At 44.9% G+C, this 16,415-nt stretch overlaps 1 protein-coding gene across 4 annotated transcripts in view; it reads left to right on the top strand.

The window, feature by feature from the left end:
* Window positions 1–978: 978 nt before the first annotated feature.
* The window catches only part of MYO1D (myosin ID), a 163,504-nt gene continuing 148,067 nt past the window's right edge, over window positions 979–16,415 (top strand). For 3 of the 4 annotated variants that reach the window (XM_075116550.1, XM_075116552.1, XM_075116551.1), the window contains exon 1: window positions 980–1,157. In XM_075116550.1, coding sequence (XP_074972651.1) covers window positions 1,063–1,157 — 95 coding nt within the window. In that variant the 5' untranslated portion in view covers window positions 980–1,062. Of the gene's footprint in view, window positions 1,158–16,415 lie in introns of all 4 variants that reach the window. The other variant, XR_012664125.1, reaches the window with a different exon arrangement.

Here is a 16,415-nt window from a genome sequence, read left to right on the forward strand (position 1 = left end):
AAGCAAAGCACAAATACAGTATCTTAGGGTATTTTTTTCTCTTCCCCCCCCCCCCCCCCCGCTCACCTCCAAGTGCTCTCCCAGCCCCGTCCTCCCCCAGGAGCAGGTAGGGAGGGAGCTGGGAACCACCGCCTATAACCAGGGGGGTTCATTGCTTTCAGCTGGGGGCTGCAGCCCGTCGGGCCCCACCAGGCTGCGGGGACAGGGATGGGGACACGCACAGGGACAGGGATGGCCGTCCCGCCTCACCCCCCCGCGCCGGCTCCTACACCCAAACCAGCAATTCTTGCTCAAAATGCTCTTTCAGGTGATGCTGTGCCTGTTCTCGGGTTCCCCCTGCCCTTGTTGCCCTAATTAGTATCATTAATTGGCCCGAGGTGGTTGGTTCCGTGGTGGCACCAGACATCGGGGTCCCCGGGGGGTTCTGGGGGGATCTTTCGTGTGGTTTTATCCTGCATTTATCTGGGGGGGTTCTGGGGGTTCTGTAACAGCTCCAGCATGAGCAGGGTCCGGGAGGGCACCCCGGGGTGCTGGGCGCAGGATCTGGCTCTGCATGGCGGCGCCCTGGGATGGGTGTCTCTTGGGTGCAGGATCTGTCCCTGCCCAGCGGGATCCTGACGTGGGGGTTCCCCTGGGTGCAGGACCTGGCCCTGCCTGGCGGCACCCCGCGGTTGGGGGGTGTCTCCGGGTGCAGGACCATGCTCTGGGGCACAGCAAAAGGGTGCCAATGGGTGCCGCATTTGGGGGACGAGTGTGTGTGTGTGTTCCCTGGGGTGCAGGGTGCACCCCCCCCACACCCCCCCGCCGCGGTGCCGTACGCCCCTCCCGCCGGCAGAGGGCGCTCTTGCTCCCTGCCCGCCGCTAGCCGAGGGGCGCGGCCGCGTTCTCTCCGCCGGCCGGTAGGGGGCGCCGTCGCCCGGTGCCCGCCTCGCGCCCGCCGGGCCCCGCCTCACCAGGTGAGGCGGGGCCCGGCGGGCGCGAGGCGGGCACCCCCCCCCCCTTCCCCCCCCCCCGCCCTGGGGAGCGGCGGGGAGCGCGAGCCCAACCGTCACCGTCGCCGCCATGGCGGAGCAGGAGAGCCTGGAGTTCGGCAAAGCGGACTTCGTGCTGATGGACGCCGTCACCATGCCCGAGTTCATGGCAAACCTCCGGCTGCGGTGAGCGGCGAGGGGGCGGCGGGGGAGGGGGGAACGGGTCGGTGCGAGGAGCGGGAATGCCGGGGGACCTCCGCCCCCTGACTTCGCCTCAGGGTGTGTGAGGGGTTGTGAGGGCTCGTCCTCCCGCTTCTCCCCCCGCCTCAGTGCGGGTACCGGGCGTGGGGAGGGGGTGCGCTGTGCCGGTTTAGTGAGCTGAACCGTCCCCGCGCTGGGGGAGGCGTCCCGGGCGGCGGCTCCCTCAGCCCGCCTTGCCTTGGCCCCTGCCTGCCCCGCTGTGAGGTGACCGGGCTCCACAGTGGAGCAAGCCCAGCACAATCTGAGAATCTTCTACGAACAGGAGCACTTCGTAGAGCCAGGTGAGCGTGAGACTGCCAGGGCGCAGGACGGGAGCTCCAAGCCCTGCCTTTGGTTCCATGGGGGCTTTCTGTCACCCCTGTGGAAAACCTCCCTCTTCTCCCACTCATCAGACCCCATCTGCTTCAGTCTCCACCTCGTACACCTCCCCTCTAACAGGTATCTTGCCTATGCTGACACGCGTGCAAAGTTGAAACTGAAAAAAAGGCAATAAAAGTCACCAAGTCCAAGGTTGCTCCAGCTCCTTGAACGTGAGCTTTACAGCCGTTCACCAGCGCAGACTTGCTGCGTTAACGTTTCATGATCTTTATGGTTTTAATTCCCTTCCAGACGCAATGGGCTTTGGGAAGACCTGCATTTTCATCCCTTTTTCCTCTGTGAAGCACAACTAAATCCTGAGCAGCAGTGACACAGAGCACAGCCGGCGGGGACCCTAAGTCTGGGGCTGTCTTTCACTTTCTATTATAAAAGATTCATGTGAACTCTTCCTGATAAACTTTTATGCCCCTGCTTGTGCAAAGATTTGATAATTACCAAAGGGAAGCCTTTGAGATAAAAATGTGACTTATTGGCTGCCCCCCTCCTGCTTTTTGCTCAGGCTTTAAAGACTGCCTCTCCTGCCACTTCATTCTGGAGGTGTTTGAAATCGGTAACTGCTCAGGCCCGTGCAGTTGTTGGATACACCTGAGAGTGGCTCTGGCAATAGCCAAGGGAAAAGAGGTGGGCTGAGCTTCCTCAGCTGGCAGAAAGCTCCTGCGGAAGGAGGAAATTAAGCTCTTTCAGGCAATTGTGATGTGTGCTCCAGATGAAATCTGTAGATTTGGAGGTCTGGCTACATCAGCTGCTGAGTGCTCGGGAATCTTTGTGCTACACAACTGGCAGCCGGGGTGTACCCATCTTCTGTGGTGCTGCAAGGTCAGGGCTCAGCTCCTGGCAGTGCAAGATATAATAATAGCCAGCATATTTTATATTATTTTTATTTTATATTTTGGATTTCTGTTTAGGTAGGGAGGGCATTTGTGTTTAAGTACTATGGAAAACATAATGTGAACAGTTGAGCTTTGAACATGAGGAAATGCCCGATTTAAGTTTTGTGGTGCCTCTGAAAGCTTAAATTTGTTTGTCATTTGTGCACGCCATGACACTCTAATCGTATTACAAAGGGCTTACAAACAAAGTCATTGTAATTAGCAGGAAACTTACATCTAACAGTTTGTTCTTGGGGTTTTTATTCTTTGGTTGATGTGTACTAGCAATCTAACCAAAGTATCAGAAACTGATTGCTGGGTAACTTAAAAAAATCAATGTAGCATGCTGGTTGCATTCAGGAATCAACTGAGAGGTGCCTTGCACTGGTAGACATTGCTAATTTTGTATGAAAGAGGATGAGCAGAACAAGCTAGCAGTTCTGGATCCTTATAATTGATAGGTAGTTGGATATTCCCCCCCCGTTGCATGCTGATCACACCTGAGGATGTTGTCTGGACATCCCTGCTGTGTCTAATACACCATCAAGTGTCCCTTTAACTCCGGTACCTTGATCACTGGTACTCAAAACCAGGCTTTTCCTTGCAACACCAATTCAAACTGTGGTTTCTTTTGCCCAAGAATGCGTGCGTTATTTTGGCGGTAATCTCCAGTTTGCAGAGTTCTGCCTTCAGGTTGTCTTGGGTCCGTGCTATGGGCAGAATAATCTTTTGTTAGAGAAAAATTAATACTGTTAAGTTGTCTAACCTTGGTGGTGTCATCCCCTGACTTCAGGCTTGTCTGCACTGGGATGTTTGGGAAAAACTGATCTGAATTTACCAAAAGTGTGGCGTTTCAGTAAAATTGCAAAGCTCTGCTAAGCCCTGATTGAGGCTGCTGGTAAGCTGTGGCCCTGGGCTGCTGACCCAGCCTTGCTGCTGGTGTGTTACAAGTCTCAAGCAACATTTGCTTCTCTTATTTTACTGCTTTAGAGGTGGTAATTGACAGTTGCTGCTGATACATTTTAAATTGTGCCAGACCCAAGTTACACCGGGGATTCTGACCTGTTGGTGGGTTGATCATGCCACGTTGTGTTTTGTCACGTTGCGTAGATGGCGCGAGTTGCCTTTGTACTTGTCATGCGCTGAACAGAATGGAGAAAATGTTGCTTCTCCGTCATTAACTTCAAGTGGCGGGTTTGTTCGGTTTACACTTGGATGGGCTCCACCCTATTCCATAAATCCAGCTTTCTGGCAGAGCTATTTTTGTTCGGGGTCACTGGCTGACCCAAGACGGGTTGTGCTGGATTTAGTTCTCAAGCAAGCCCAGATGTGGGTGGAATTGAAATCATAGCAGTTTCGGTGCATGCAAGGATATTTCCCCAAGGATGTCTCTAGTGGGAAAAAGAGAAATGGTGAAGTTGCATTTTTTATTACTTTAATATTTGAATTTAGTGGTGTTGATGTGTGCTGGATTAGTGTGGCTGATTTGTTTGTTGATGCGAGTACCTGCCTGGGTAGGCAGATAGACGCAATGTGAATTTACTACCTCATTTCCCAATCCCTATGCTTCATGACCTGTTGTTTGTAGGTTGTGTAGTGATTCAGCAAGTATATCATAGTGCTATTATTTTTTAATGGCCACGTCTTACAACTACTTAATAAACTGGCCATTTCATGTGGACACTCAAGCGGTCACTGTATCTCACACATTAATTGTAAATAAAAGCCGTCCGGTCCTTGGCTTCCTTAGTTCTGAGTGGGCTTCATACCAGCGCCTGGTTGTGATTCTTAGTCATCAGAATAATTAGGAGAAAAAAAAGAAGGCAGGAGTATCAGAACAGTTAGTGTGGACTTAGGAGCTAGTGTTCGTTAAGTGCTCCTAAGTATGAATTGTTATAAACAGCTGTATTTGAGCAGTTTGCACTTGAGCAGACAGTCCAGCATTTACTTTAATCAGTCCCCTGTTGACCTCTGTGGGCAGGTTGATTATTGCAGTAGAAGTTTGCATTTCAATTCCTATCGGAGGACCTAAGATAAATTGACTCCTTAAAGCAGGGAATCTTCTTCCTGTGGAAGAGCTCTCAGTCCTCTCACTGGCATTCAAGGGCTAGTATTTAGCTGTACTCCGAGTGTTACCCGCCTGTAATCTGAGGGAGGACATCCTGCTCTGGACTTGTTAGAACACTTTCATTCAGTGGGTGGTTTTGACTTAACGCGATTGTGACTATTCCACAGCAGGTGGAGTGAGACAGTGCTTGCAAAAAGGGAACGGCGGTCTCGCAGGAGTTGCTAACGTTTTGCAGAAATTGTGGCATGGATGAAACTTGCGGTATGAACTTTTGAGTAAAAGAGACACCAAACTGTATATCACCTTGTTTTTTTTAATCACGCCATAATGAAAATTTAGAGTGATAAAAGTTGTCATTTTTAATTTACTTCCTTGTAAGGAAGAGGGCAAGAAGGTTATTTTTCACAAGTATGAAATATTCTATCTACAATTTCTTGTATTATCCTGCAAAGACCACTCATTGTATTATCCTGTACAAGTAGCACTTATCTAGATAAATCAAAACTCTGAGCTTTAAAACTGGTATTTATGACATGCAAAGCAGTAGTTTGATTTCTTGAATTATCTGCTCTGCAGTCTTAGCGATAACTTCAGGAATAACTTCAGACTAGCTTCTCCTCACAAGCTCTCAGATGCTTTGCAGGGGAGTAAGACGTGATCCCTGCCGCACCAGGCAGTGTGATGATGTGGGGGCCCCGTTGTGGATAAACCCGATGCCTCTGAATCGCGGCCGAGGGCTGTAAGTGGAAAGCCACGTTGAAATGCAGGAAGAAAGTAGGCAATTACATATTGCAGCAGCAGGGTAGCATTCCGGGTAGTCCTGTATGAGCTGTGTGCTCAAGATCTTTCTGTTCTCACGTCTCATTCGTGAGCAGGTGCTACTTGACTCATCTTTTTGTGATTTCTAGCGAGTTGCTCATTTTTCATAAGCGTTGTGCAGATGCCCTCCTGGGAACATAACGGGTCTTTGTTGCTTTTATTAAAGAATTCAAGGATGCATGAAAGGAAGACTGTGAAAGCACATGGTAAGGTGTAACGATTGTAAAATGAATTTTTGGTTGTTTTCCTCTTTTTAAACTAGTTTCAGCATGAAACCCAGCGTGGAAGGCTGTACTTGGTGCTCAGATAGTTCCTGATCATCCCAGCCCGCCTGAGCCTGAAGATGTGTTGTGAAGAACTACAGTTTAATAGTCCTTGTAGTTGTCCCCCTGCACACGTTGTGATTTCTGACCTCTTAAAGTGACACTTAATAAATGCACAGCTCTGCATTTAGTTAAAAATATGCAAAAGTGTTTTTTCTACTGTTTCTCAACTATGTCTTACAGTGCAAACCGCAGCATTTTCAAAGATATCCCACATTAAGGCAACAGTTCTTAATTAATATTTATTGCAGATACTTTTGAGAGACTGATAATGTTTGTTATGATTAATAATATTTTTGGTATCAAGAATCTGTAAAGAAATTCAGCTTTTCCTCTGAGAATTGTCTGCAAGTGTTTGCTGCTGAGACAAGCATTTGCTGTGCCGGCAGGGCGAGGTGTAGGCTGTGGTCCTATAAAAAGGTTGTAGGAAACTGAAACGGGGAATTGGGCTTCACATGCTGAGGAGGGATATCTTGATGGGATTTTCTCAAGACAGTTGTGTGTAAGCTATACCTTTTGGGCCTCTCAAAAAAAAAAACTGTTTTGGTTTTTTTTTTTCTTCCAGATGATGTAGTGGGTTGAATTCGTCTTAAAAGTTGTCTGTTTTGTGTTTTGAATTACTGTGGTGTGAATAGCTGTTAGCTTCTCGGGTTTACAGCACTCTCCTGTGGAGGCATTTTTGGGTACAAGAAGCTGAAGATGGTGCTGAAAATGTATAGACTCGTAATTGCCGAGTGACCTGAAGAGAAGCTGTAAGGCGGTTGTTAGCGGCCCCTTTCAGTAGCTGGTATTAAAGAGTGTTTTTTTTTATTTAATAAATACACAGGTGTTCACTCATCTTGCAGTTCTGAAAGGCCAAACTCTTGTTCTGCCATTTAGTGTCCCCTAGATCTGGAGACTGGGTTATTCTCCTTTCATCTGTCCTCAACAGGTCTGGCAAAACATGCACAAGTTCTGGGGTGGATCAAATGCTTTAATTTGTTCCTTTCTTCAGAGAATCAGCATCCCCCATACACACATTAGGAGCAATTCTTTCTCAGCAGGGGTGTGGATCATTGATAGCATTTGGTTCTTCATCTGTACAACACCCTTGCTGCTCTGCCGTTGACTTGATCTTGCTTAAGTGTTGGAGTGAAAGGGAGCTGGTTGTATTGTATTGAAGTTTTTACACCACCTTTTTTATCTTACGAGCACCATCTTAAACGTTCATAATTTTGGTTGAAGTTGTGGTGGGAGAGGTTTGGCTTCACGCTAGGTAGTAAAGTATCTTTAATTCTGGCAGAGGAAATATTGTGTGAATGCTTGGTTTCATTTGTGCTTTTGGTAATGAAATATTCATGCTTAATAAACAAGCTTTTCATGCCTTTAAGCCATTTTAATTTCCTCATTTTAAATAGATATGAATATTTGAATTGTTCATGTGGTGTTGAATTAGAAGCTGCTGGGAAGGTCTGCTTTCTTCCCGGAAAGGGGTGCCTGCCACCGCAGATGCTGCAGGATGCTCCTCAGTGCTGCTCGGACGGCCAGCAGTTAAGTCTCATCAGCTCTTCTTGGCTTCTTCAGAATTGCTCAGCTTGCAGAGAGCTGTCCTGTGTCAGAATTCGGAATGAATGGAATGAAAATTCTCCTTAGGCCATCAAAATTTGACTTACGAGCTTGGACAGGGTCCAGCTTGATCTTTGTAGATGGAGAAGGCCATTGATCTCACTTAAAAGGCAAATCCTAACTACACAAGTAGCAAAAGGGAGGATCAAGGCCAGCTTTCCGATTTCTGCAGGGACTTATTGTTCAGTTTATGGAAACTGATAGGTTCTACATGTGGGCTCTGTCGTTCTTGACAGCACTCGTATGAGCGAAGCATTGAATGAGATGGTGTCCTGCGCAGAATATGTTCTGCCTCCATATGTGCTGAATTTATATAGTTTCACTGAATCTTCTTTTGCACATCTGTCCTCCCCTGACTTATGAATACCTTATTTTCTCAGAGTGAAATTTTACAGTAGTCTTTTTATAGCAGTGTGGGTGAGGGAGTGTTTAATAATTCTAACACATGGGTGTTGAATAATATACGAGGTCAGATTTATGAATGAGATTAGTCTTTCAGGATACCTTACAGTTTTAAATTCTTACGCTGGCAATGCTGTGCACCAGACCTGCTGGTCCTGGCTTGCCAGCTGACGCCAAGCTGCATTTGTGGTACTTGTCAGAGCACAGATAACAAAATTTAATTGTAGGTAGCTAGCTAGTGGCAAGCTGGGGGGGGACATTCATGTCACATGCCATCAGGTGTGAAGAAAAGCCCTGCAAAATCAGTTCTGTAAGCAGAACTATAGTGAACTAGCTCAATAGCAGGTGCTCCTTATTGCATCTTTCTTTAATAAATTATTCTTTTTCTGCTATTTACACAAAGGATATCTACAAAAAGTCAGCTGCTAATTCAGGAATTCATCAGCAGCCTTTTTGCTTTCATCCTTGCCTTTTCTCTGCAACTGTTTGGTAGATTCTGATTAAGTAATTTGGGTCCTGAAGATCCTCAGGGTGGGCAGTGCATCTGTGTGTGGTACTGTAAAGTGGAATCCTGTTCTTGCTTTTGACTACCACATGTTGGAGGTGGCTTGTATAACCTGCATAATCTTAACTGAAGTTATCATCACCTTATGAATTTCACTAGCTAAAGGCTGGCTTTAAGATCTGCCAAATCCTTATAGTAAATATTAGCTAATATTTCCAATGAGTCTCGTGGTGCCCTTCAGTCAAGAGTCCTTTGCGTTGACTTCTGTTCAAAAATCTACCTCGTTAGGTGATTTTGCTGACCTACCGCTCCACCGACCCATGCATTCCTTTCGGGCTGAGCAAGCTTTTACACTACCTGAACATTTCCCCTTTAGTCATACGTACTCAAATTCCTTTTATAGATGCAGATCTCACTAGATATTTGACTGTTACCTCATCACTCCTCCTTCTCAGTCCTGGGTTATGATTGCATCTTTTTATGGCATGAAGACATTCTGAGAGGGGCGAGAAGAAAGCAAATGGCTGAACACAGGTTTGCCTGTAAGTGTTAAATAAGGGAGCTGTGTGTCTGTTTGTAGGAAATGCTCATTTCCAGTTCTCAGAAGCAGAAATACATTGTCTAGAAGAAGATTTCTGTTCCTTTCAGGGCTGTTCGGTTAGATCCGATGAGATCTCAGCTTACACTACTGGTATCATGTACTGATGTTTCTGTCTCTGTTAAACAGACCAGGAGGGGAAGTAAGTTTTCATTGTGGTGCTTTCAGGTGCTATGAGAACAGCTTGGATGTGAGACTGTTCTGTCTTTGGGAGTGAAAAAGAGGCATTAGGTAGACTGAACCTGTTGAAAAGACTTTTTTTTTTTTTTCCTTTGAATCTAAACCATTAAACTGTTCCTCAGATAATGTATATCTTTTGCTAGCAATGAAGTTTTCCTCATTCCTGGGATTTGTTTCAGCTGGTGTTCTTTGCTGCTGGAGGCTGACACGGGACAGTGATCGGTTCTGTCTGAGTAGTGGTTTACATAGACAACAGATAACATACTGTTAGACCCCAGCAATGAGAAGCTGAGGTAGGAGGAGCAGGGTATCATGTAAAGACCTTTTAAATAAAACAGTTGTTAATGATAAGCCAGAGGACTCACCCCCGTCATCATAGATGATCTTGCAGTGCTCTGCTTCTCAGGCTCATCAGTAGAAGTGTGACTATGCTGGGGCATAATGAGTCTGTTCTTGCTTGAACTCTTTATGGTGATGGTACTTTCCATTCTTGCCCCTGCAAATTTCAAAGTATTCACCTGTGCAAACTTTGAATTTTCTCCCTGAACAGTGTTGGGATATTTGTCTCTCGCCACTGTATGGTTCTGCTCTGCCTGCCTGCTGAAGCATTTTGCAGCACATGTTTCCTGGTTGCCATGATGTCGCTAGCCATCCCTTCTTGATTTAGGAGTTGGCAGTGGTCTGCCCTGTTGCTGTCATTTGCCTGCTTTGACCAGCTTTGAGATATGTGAAACTGCAGAGAAAGTTAGTGTATGACTGTTGGGCTGGCTGATCCAGAGCATTCTTTCCAGAAAAACATACCGTTGGGTGAAAATGTGGCATTAAACCAGTTACGTGGTCCCTAGACAGCTGCTTACATGCCGTAATGTAATTTCTCATCCTTGGATGTTTCTTGCTGTCCTCCAGGGCATCAGTTGTTGACTCTCACTGAAGTGTTGTCCCACCTGACCCTTCCACTCTCCTCTTGCTGACTTCCTGACTATATTTTTATAATTGCAGCACCCTCTTGGTCATCCTTGGTGACTTCCCTCTGTCTTCTGTCCTTCAGTACCTTCTTTAGACAGATGGACGGCTCTGCCCAACTTCCCCCCTTGCTGAAGTGTCTGTTCACATGCCTTCAGCGCTCCCATCAGAGATGTCTTCTCTGATCTCAGTGGGATCTTTCAGCCTTGCCCAGCGGGTGAGCTGGAGTTCCTTTAGGCTGGAGCAAGTGAGCTCTTCTGGACAGCAATTCACTTGTTCTGCCTGCACCATCTGACTTGGTCCTTCCTAGGCCTTTGCATTCAAAATCAGATCTTGTTATTCCCCCTGTAGTGTATCAGACCCAAGTCTGAACTATATGCAGAGCTAAATCTCTTGCCTAGAGTCACCTTTGCACTGATTTTTATGCTCAATCCTTGTCTTACGCCTTGGCAAGCCCCTCTTTCCCACGTGCGCTTGTTCAAAGCATAACTACAGAGATTGTTTTGCCTTCTGTTTTATCTGCTTCACCTATCTCTTTGCCTCTTTCCTGTTTGACCTCAGAAACACAGCTTATCTCCTTCCAGTGTTTCTCAGTTTCTCCCACCGCACCGATCTATTAACATGCCTGTCTGAGAACTTTCTGACAAGCATTCATTTACTTTTCCCTCAGTTGCTACTTTTGGCATGGAAGAAACGCCATAAAAATTTCAACAAAGACACTGCCTCCTCCTTAAATGTCTAACTTATGAAGCCTACACAAACTTTGTCAGGGTTGGAGGTTTGGTATGCTGTAACTTCTTGTTATCATGTTGATCTGTTCAAGTAGTTTCCTGGTTCCATAGTGGATCCATGCCTTGGAGAGTTCATGTGCTCCTGGGTTCGGACAGAGGCTGGCCCAGTGCTATCCTATCTAAGGTTGTTCAGGTAGAGAATAATTTGCTTATAGTATTATGATCTGTTCCTATCTAAGGTTGATGTAACTTAATTTGGGAAGCCTGAAGGCTCGCTATATCTTCCTGTGAAATAAAAATTGGAGAGGACTTGTGGCAGGATGCTCTGCAATGTGTGGTGTATGATGTGCTGCAAGACGTGAACGTTTAGTTCAGGGTAGTGTGTCTGACTCCATCTCCAAACATAATATTAAGTTTGTATTTTTGTGCTCGCCCCTGTACACATGCAATCGTGCATGATTTAATCAAACCAACTTTAGCAGTGTTTCACTGGAACTTGTGACGACCTTTGAGTAAGTCTTCTTACTGTGGTGCCACTGATGAAAAGGTTTTTCAGTGTGGTTCTGATGTAGAGCGGGTATACGTTGCTACCCCTCAAAGGAATTATACTTTGGGGCACCAGCTGAAACTTTCTGAAAAGGTTCCCCATTAATATCTGGCTTCCATTGTAAGCAGCAGACTGGTCAGTACCTTCATCATTGTACTGGGTTTTATTTATGGTGCCCATGCCAAACTTGCAGTAGAGAAAATAAGGGGGCTCGAGCAATTTACTGCATCGTTCTGTCCAGGAAGCAGAACAGCCACGGAGTAATGAGAACCCATATTTTAACAGCTTACTGGATGGCAGCAAAGGCTGTCTCACAATGAATAGGGAAGGAAAACAAACTAAAACAAAAAATTCTCTTTTCCCACTGTATGAACAGCTTGGCTTTCTTTCAGGAGAGCTCTTCTATGGTATATTGAGGTGGTAAAATCTGGTGTGTCGGCCTGCAAAATCTCGGGTGGTTGTAAAAGCCTTTACATCACGGTTATCAAGAGCACAACGAAGCTTTCATGTAGCTAGACATCTTTTAGATGTTTACAGTAAAAATTTTGCTTTTATTCTTATTGCTAAACTTCGACTAAATAGGTTGTTTGCAAGAATGAATGATAAAGTAAGTTTCACCTTCAAAGGAAAAAGCCAGCTACCATTGTTTGAAGGCCTCTCTTCCTGTGCAATGTTTATAGTGCAACTGGATATTAAGTTTGTAAACTTCTGAGGCTAGAAATAATGCCTCCACTTCTTAACACCAGCTGATTTGGCTTTTTGTTCCTTCTTGATCCTGGGTGTAAAGACCAGGGGAACGAATGAAAAAAGACTTAAAGAGCTCTAAGTACAATTTAGGCCTCCAGTGAAATCCCAGAATACCAGACCCTGAGCAGCGGGAGTCTTTCAGTGAACTTGCTAAGAAAAATTGTTGCCTCTGCATACTGCGGAGAACATACTCTCTTTTGTTTGCTTCTCAAAATATCGGAAAGACACCGTGCTGCTTTTCCTTTTGCTTGCAGGGACATAAGTACCCCAGTATTCTTTTAAAGTTGGATGTAAACAGCTCCTTGGAACAGTAGCTATTAAACTTTGTTGAAAAGAGCTTAGCAATGACAAAAAAATGTTATTTCCGAAAGGATTTCTGTAGCACTGAGGGGTTTTTTTTCAAATGAAAGTCCAAATTTACCACAAAAATGTCCCTGTAACCTCTTATAATTCAAAACATATTACTTGCTTTTCAAACACACAGGCAAATTACCAGGGAGACTTTCTAAAATAAGACCAAGGGTTAGATGTATGACTTTGTGGACAATGCTTCGTGATAATAAAGTGTTTCCTTTTTTGAGTTTTGTCTGTGTCGCAGTAAGAAAGTAACTTTGCTTTATGTGGTTTATGTACTGACCTCTTTTAGGTGAAGAGAACACTAAACATGTTTGTGTATGTCTGCAGGCATCGGTATATAAAAAGGAGTGTATTAGTTCCCCTTTTTTTCCTATTAAATGTAGCATTTATGTCTCTAGCAAAACAAACAATAGAAATCTTGCCTTTGTTTGTTCTTGTTTTTTGGGCTGTAGTGCATTCTGGCTTTCAAGGATACAGACATTCCTAAGTTAGACATCTCCAGTCTCTGGCAGCTAATTCTCTCAATCTTTACTACTTAAACCCCTTTGAGGAAACGCCAAGAAAAAGCAGACACACGTAAACCTTTTTAAACCTGGTAAAAACTATACAAGCTGGACTTGATAGGAAACTGAAGGCAGGTTGAACAATTTTGAAATAATTGGGAATATTTTGCTTAATTTTTCTAATCAGTTGGTAGAAAACATGTTTTCCATTAAGGGATTACATTCTTGGAGACTTAAAGGGAGGTTGCTTATTGTCAAAATAAGTCTTGTTTTTAACCAAAACATTTTGGCTGCCTTCTTTCTTTTTAGGTACAGTCACTCCATTCCTGCGGGTAGTGGAGGGGTGGCAGGTGCCAGTCAGTCACCCTGAATGCCTGAGGTGATGGGTGTTGTGGGGTTTGGATGCTGAGTGCTCCTGCCCAGAGGAGCTGAGGAGTGCTAGACTTCCAGCTGGTAGGAAGAAGCACGAAAGCCTGGTGGTGGACGCCCATCTTATAAAAGATGCTACGTTTATCATCCTCCATCATGCAGGAAACAAGTAGCAAGATAAACCTCAACGTTTTTATTTACTTAAAGAATCCCTGATTTTTTTTTTCCTGCTTTTCTATTGGGTTTCTGGATCTTTGATCCTCTCTTCGAGGAGTCAAGGTGGCACCTTGCTTGCTATATGAAGGAACAATTGAAGCAGCTGGCTTAGAGCAGGGAGATCTTCGCTCTTCCCATGACTTCTCTCCAGTGATGTTGTTCTGGGGCTCTGGTGACTCACCGTAGGCCATGATTAACTTTAGAGGCCAGTCCAGGTTTGTTGCTACTGAATTTGGGGTAGCGACTCTTCAGTCGATCTTGGTCTCCTCCCAGGAGATGTTTTTCATAGCTGATTTGTGACTGGTAACTCAGCTGCTTTGCTGAGAGGCTGTTTACTAAAGCTAGCGAGTAAGCCCTGTGCAGATAGACAGATCAGAGTAATTTCACTTGTTTTATTGTACAACCTAGCTTGAGAGCTGTAAAAATGTTTTGTGTAGCAAGCAATTTAGCTGAATCATGGAAGCTGTTGAATTGGGTCATAATCTTTTAAAATGTTAAACTCCATCTGATACGACATTTTAACCTTCTGCCTTTATTGTCCTTGTAGCTAGAAAAATTGAAGAAAAGTTAAATACAGTAAACTTTGTGAGTTTCGAAGACATTTTGTAGTGCCTTGACTAAATTAAGGGAAAAATTCACTAGGATTACATTTACTAATGTACACTGTTAAACCAAAATAAACTGCAGGGTGGAACAAATCAATAGGTTCTTTACATAAAGACTGGCTTGGTCAGTAGGTCTGGTTTATATTGTACTAGGAAGGCTTTGGAGAGCTCAAACATTTAAGTAGCCGGGATCAGTATTGAGAGTTATTTTTATCAAGACACTTTTGCTGCCTTTTTGAAGGCTCCTCCATACATGTACGTCGGTTATGTGTCAGAAATCTTGTTGTAATAGTAATTCCCGTGCCACTTTCACATCATTTGTGCAGTGCCAAAGTATTTTTTCACCTTAAGTGCCAAATTCCTGTCTCTCTTGATGAGCATGGTAAGCCCCATAGCCAATGTGGGAAAGCTTTCAGGGGAAGAAACCCCCCAACCCTCTAACCTTTCATATGTAGATGTATTGGCTTGTCTTAGCCCAAAACAGTTTAAGATAAATGAGCAGCTGCTGTTTATCTTAATGAGGCATTTGATGTAGAAGCTCGTAGCACTAATGGCCAGAGCCCAAGTAATTTGCTGTGTAACAGCCTTAGGAAAATGGCACAGTTGTGCCCACCAATCTGGTTATTGCTGGGTGTCCCCCTGGAGAGGGGGAAGCCTTTGATACTCTCTCGTTTTATCATTCTCTGAGTAGTAGAGTGCAGTGGATATTTTGCAAACTAATAACTCCTGTTGCTGAAGACAGCAACTCCGTTGTAGTTTTGACCTGGGTTTTGGTGATCTTTGTACACTCAAGTGCTACGAGTGCCAGATAGTCCCCCTTTTTTAATGTGGGGAAGAAACAATGTGAAAAAACATCCTATCCCACATCGTTTACAAACCGTCCATCTATCGCTAAGGACACCCGCTGTGTGGAAGTTGTCAGTGCTGCTCACTCACCAACTCAACCCTTCACAGATTTTGTTTTTTGCTTTCTGACATTTAAGCCTTTGGGATATGCTGTGGCTGCTTTCAAACTTCTTTACAGTGATGAAAGCTAAAAACCTCTCTTAATAACAGTGAAGCTGTTGTATTAATTTTACTCTAGGAGGATGTATTAAAAAAAAACCCAACTGTTATCCTGAGACCTATGAAAATAAATCACAAGTGCCAGCAGTGAATATTATTTCCTAGTCTGTAATCTTGCCTTGTGTTTTCCTCCCTGCTCAGCGCTGCCATCACTGCCACCAACTCCTTGGGTTGTCCGGTATTAACTCGCATTAACTTGTCCTGCCACAGAGTTTGTGCACCAAGGATTTTGCATTTGAAATTACATCTTTCCCTCAGAGTAGAAGAGGGGATTAGTTTTCAGTCTCACAAAAATTTTATGTGAACACAGAGAAGGTATCAGTGACAGAAGGATTTTGTGGAGCAGGTCACATCAGAATTCACTTTCACAGGAACCTTAATGTGATGCAAGAGCTGAGGGCTTTCCATGGGGATGTCCCTGCCCTTTGGTGCTTGCAGATGCTGGTGCTAATGCCTGGGAACTGATTTGGCTGGAGAAAGGACCTGTTGCTTCTCTGCTCTTGATCCCCAAGAGCCTTCCGGGGGAGGGAACTGGTGACTCAAGGGGATGCTGGGGGTCCTGGGACTCCTGCTCGCTGGGGGTGACAGACCTTCTTCCTTCCTTAGCCCTTCCTCAGCATTCCTCTCCCACCGTCTGCTCACTGATGCTCCACTCCAGCCTGCCCCTTTAGAGAGCTCACAGAATGTGTCAGCTGAAATGCTCTTCTGAGCATACTTGTGTTAAGTTTTTCTCTCTGGCGTAGTTACCTGACGTGTCAGTCTTCAGAAATGTCCTTAAGGGTTTTGCTGTTTAGCCAGCACTTGGCCCTCTGGAAGCCACAGAAGCATCGCTCATGTTACCCCGGTGCAAAGTCTTTGCTTTGCTGTAACATTCTGTAACTATGCATGCTATTACTCGTTTTTCTGGTGCTTCTGGACCCCACTGCAGTGTTTGTCATTCTTGCTTTTTGATTTAACTTTGTAGAGCGTGCCTAGCCATTCTTCCTGTGGCTTGGATTTTTCTTGCTAGATTTGCCTTGAATTACATCATAGAGAATAAGTTGAAAGAGTAATAATAAATCACCTTCCTATTAAGTAGATAGCATCTACTTGTCTTGGTTTGACTTGCTTTTGGGAGCCAGTGTATTTTGGGATCCCATGCAAACTTATTTATTAGATCATACTTGTGAAGATAGTACATGAGATTGTTCCTCTTATTCTAAATAGAACCGTCCTGAGATCTTAATCAATGTTTTCTTTAAAATTGTCCAGCCGGCAATTCCCTGACAAATTTGGCCAACACCAGTGTTAACACATAGGTGGCTTTTTTTTGTTATGGACTTAATTCTTTTCT

Source organism: Phalacrocorax aristotelis, chromosome 23 (assembly GCF_949628215.1).
Source record: "Phalacrocorax aristotelis chromosome 23, bGulAri2.1, whole genome shotgun sequence".
In the NCBI taxonomy this organism is placed as follows: Eukaryota; Metazoa; Chordata; class Aves; order Suliformes; family Phalacrocoracidae; genus Phalacrocorax; species Phalacrocorax aristotelis.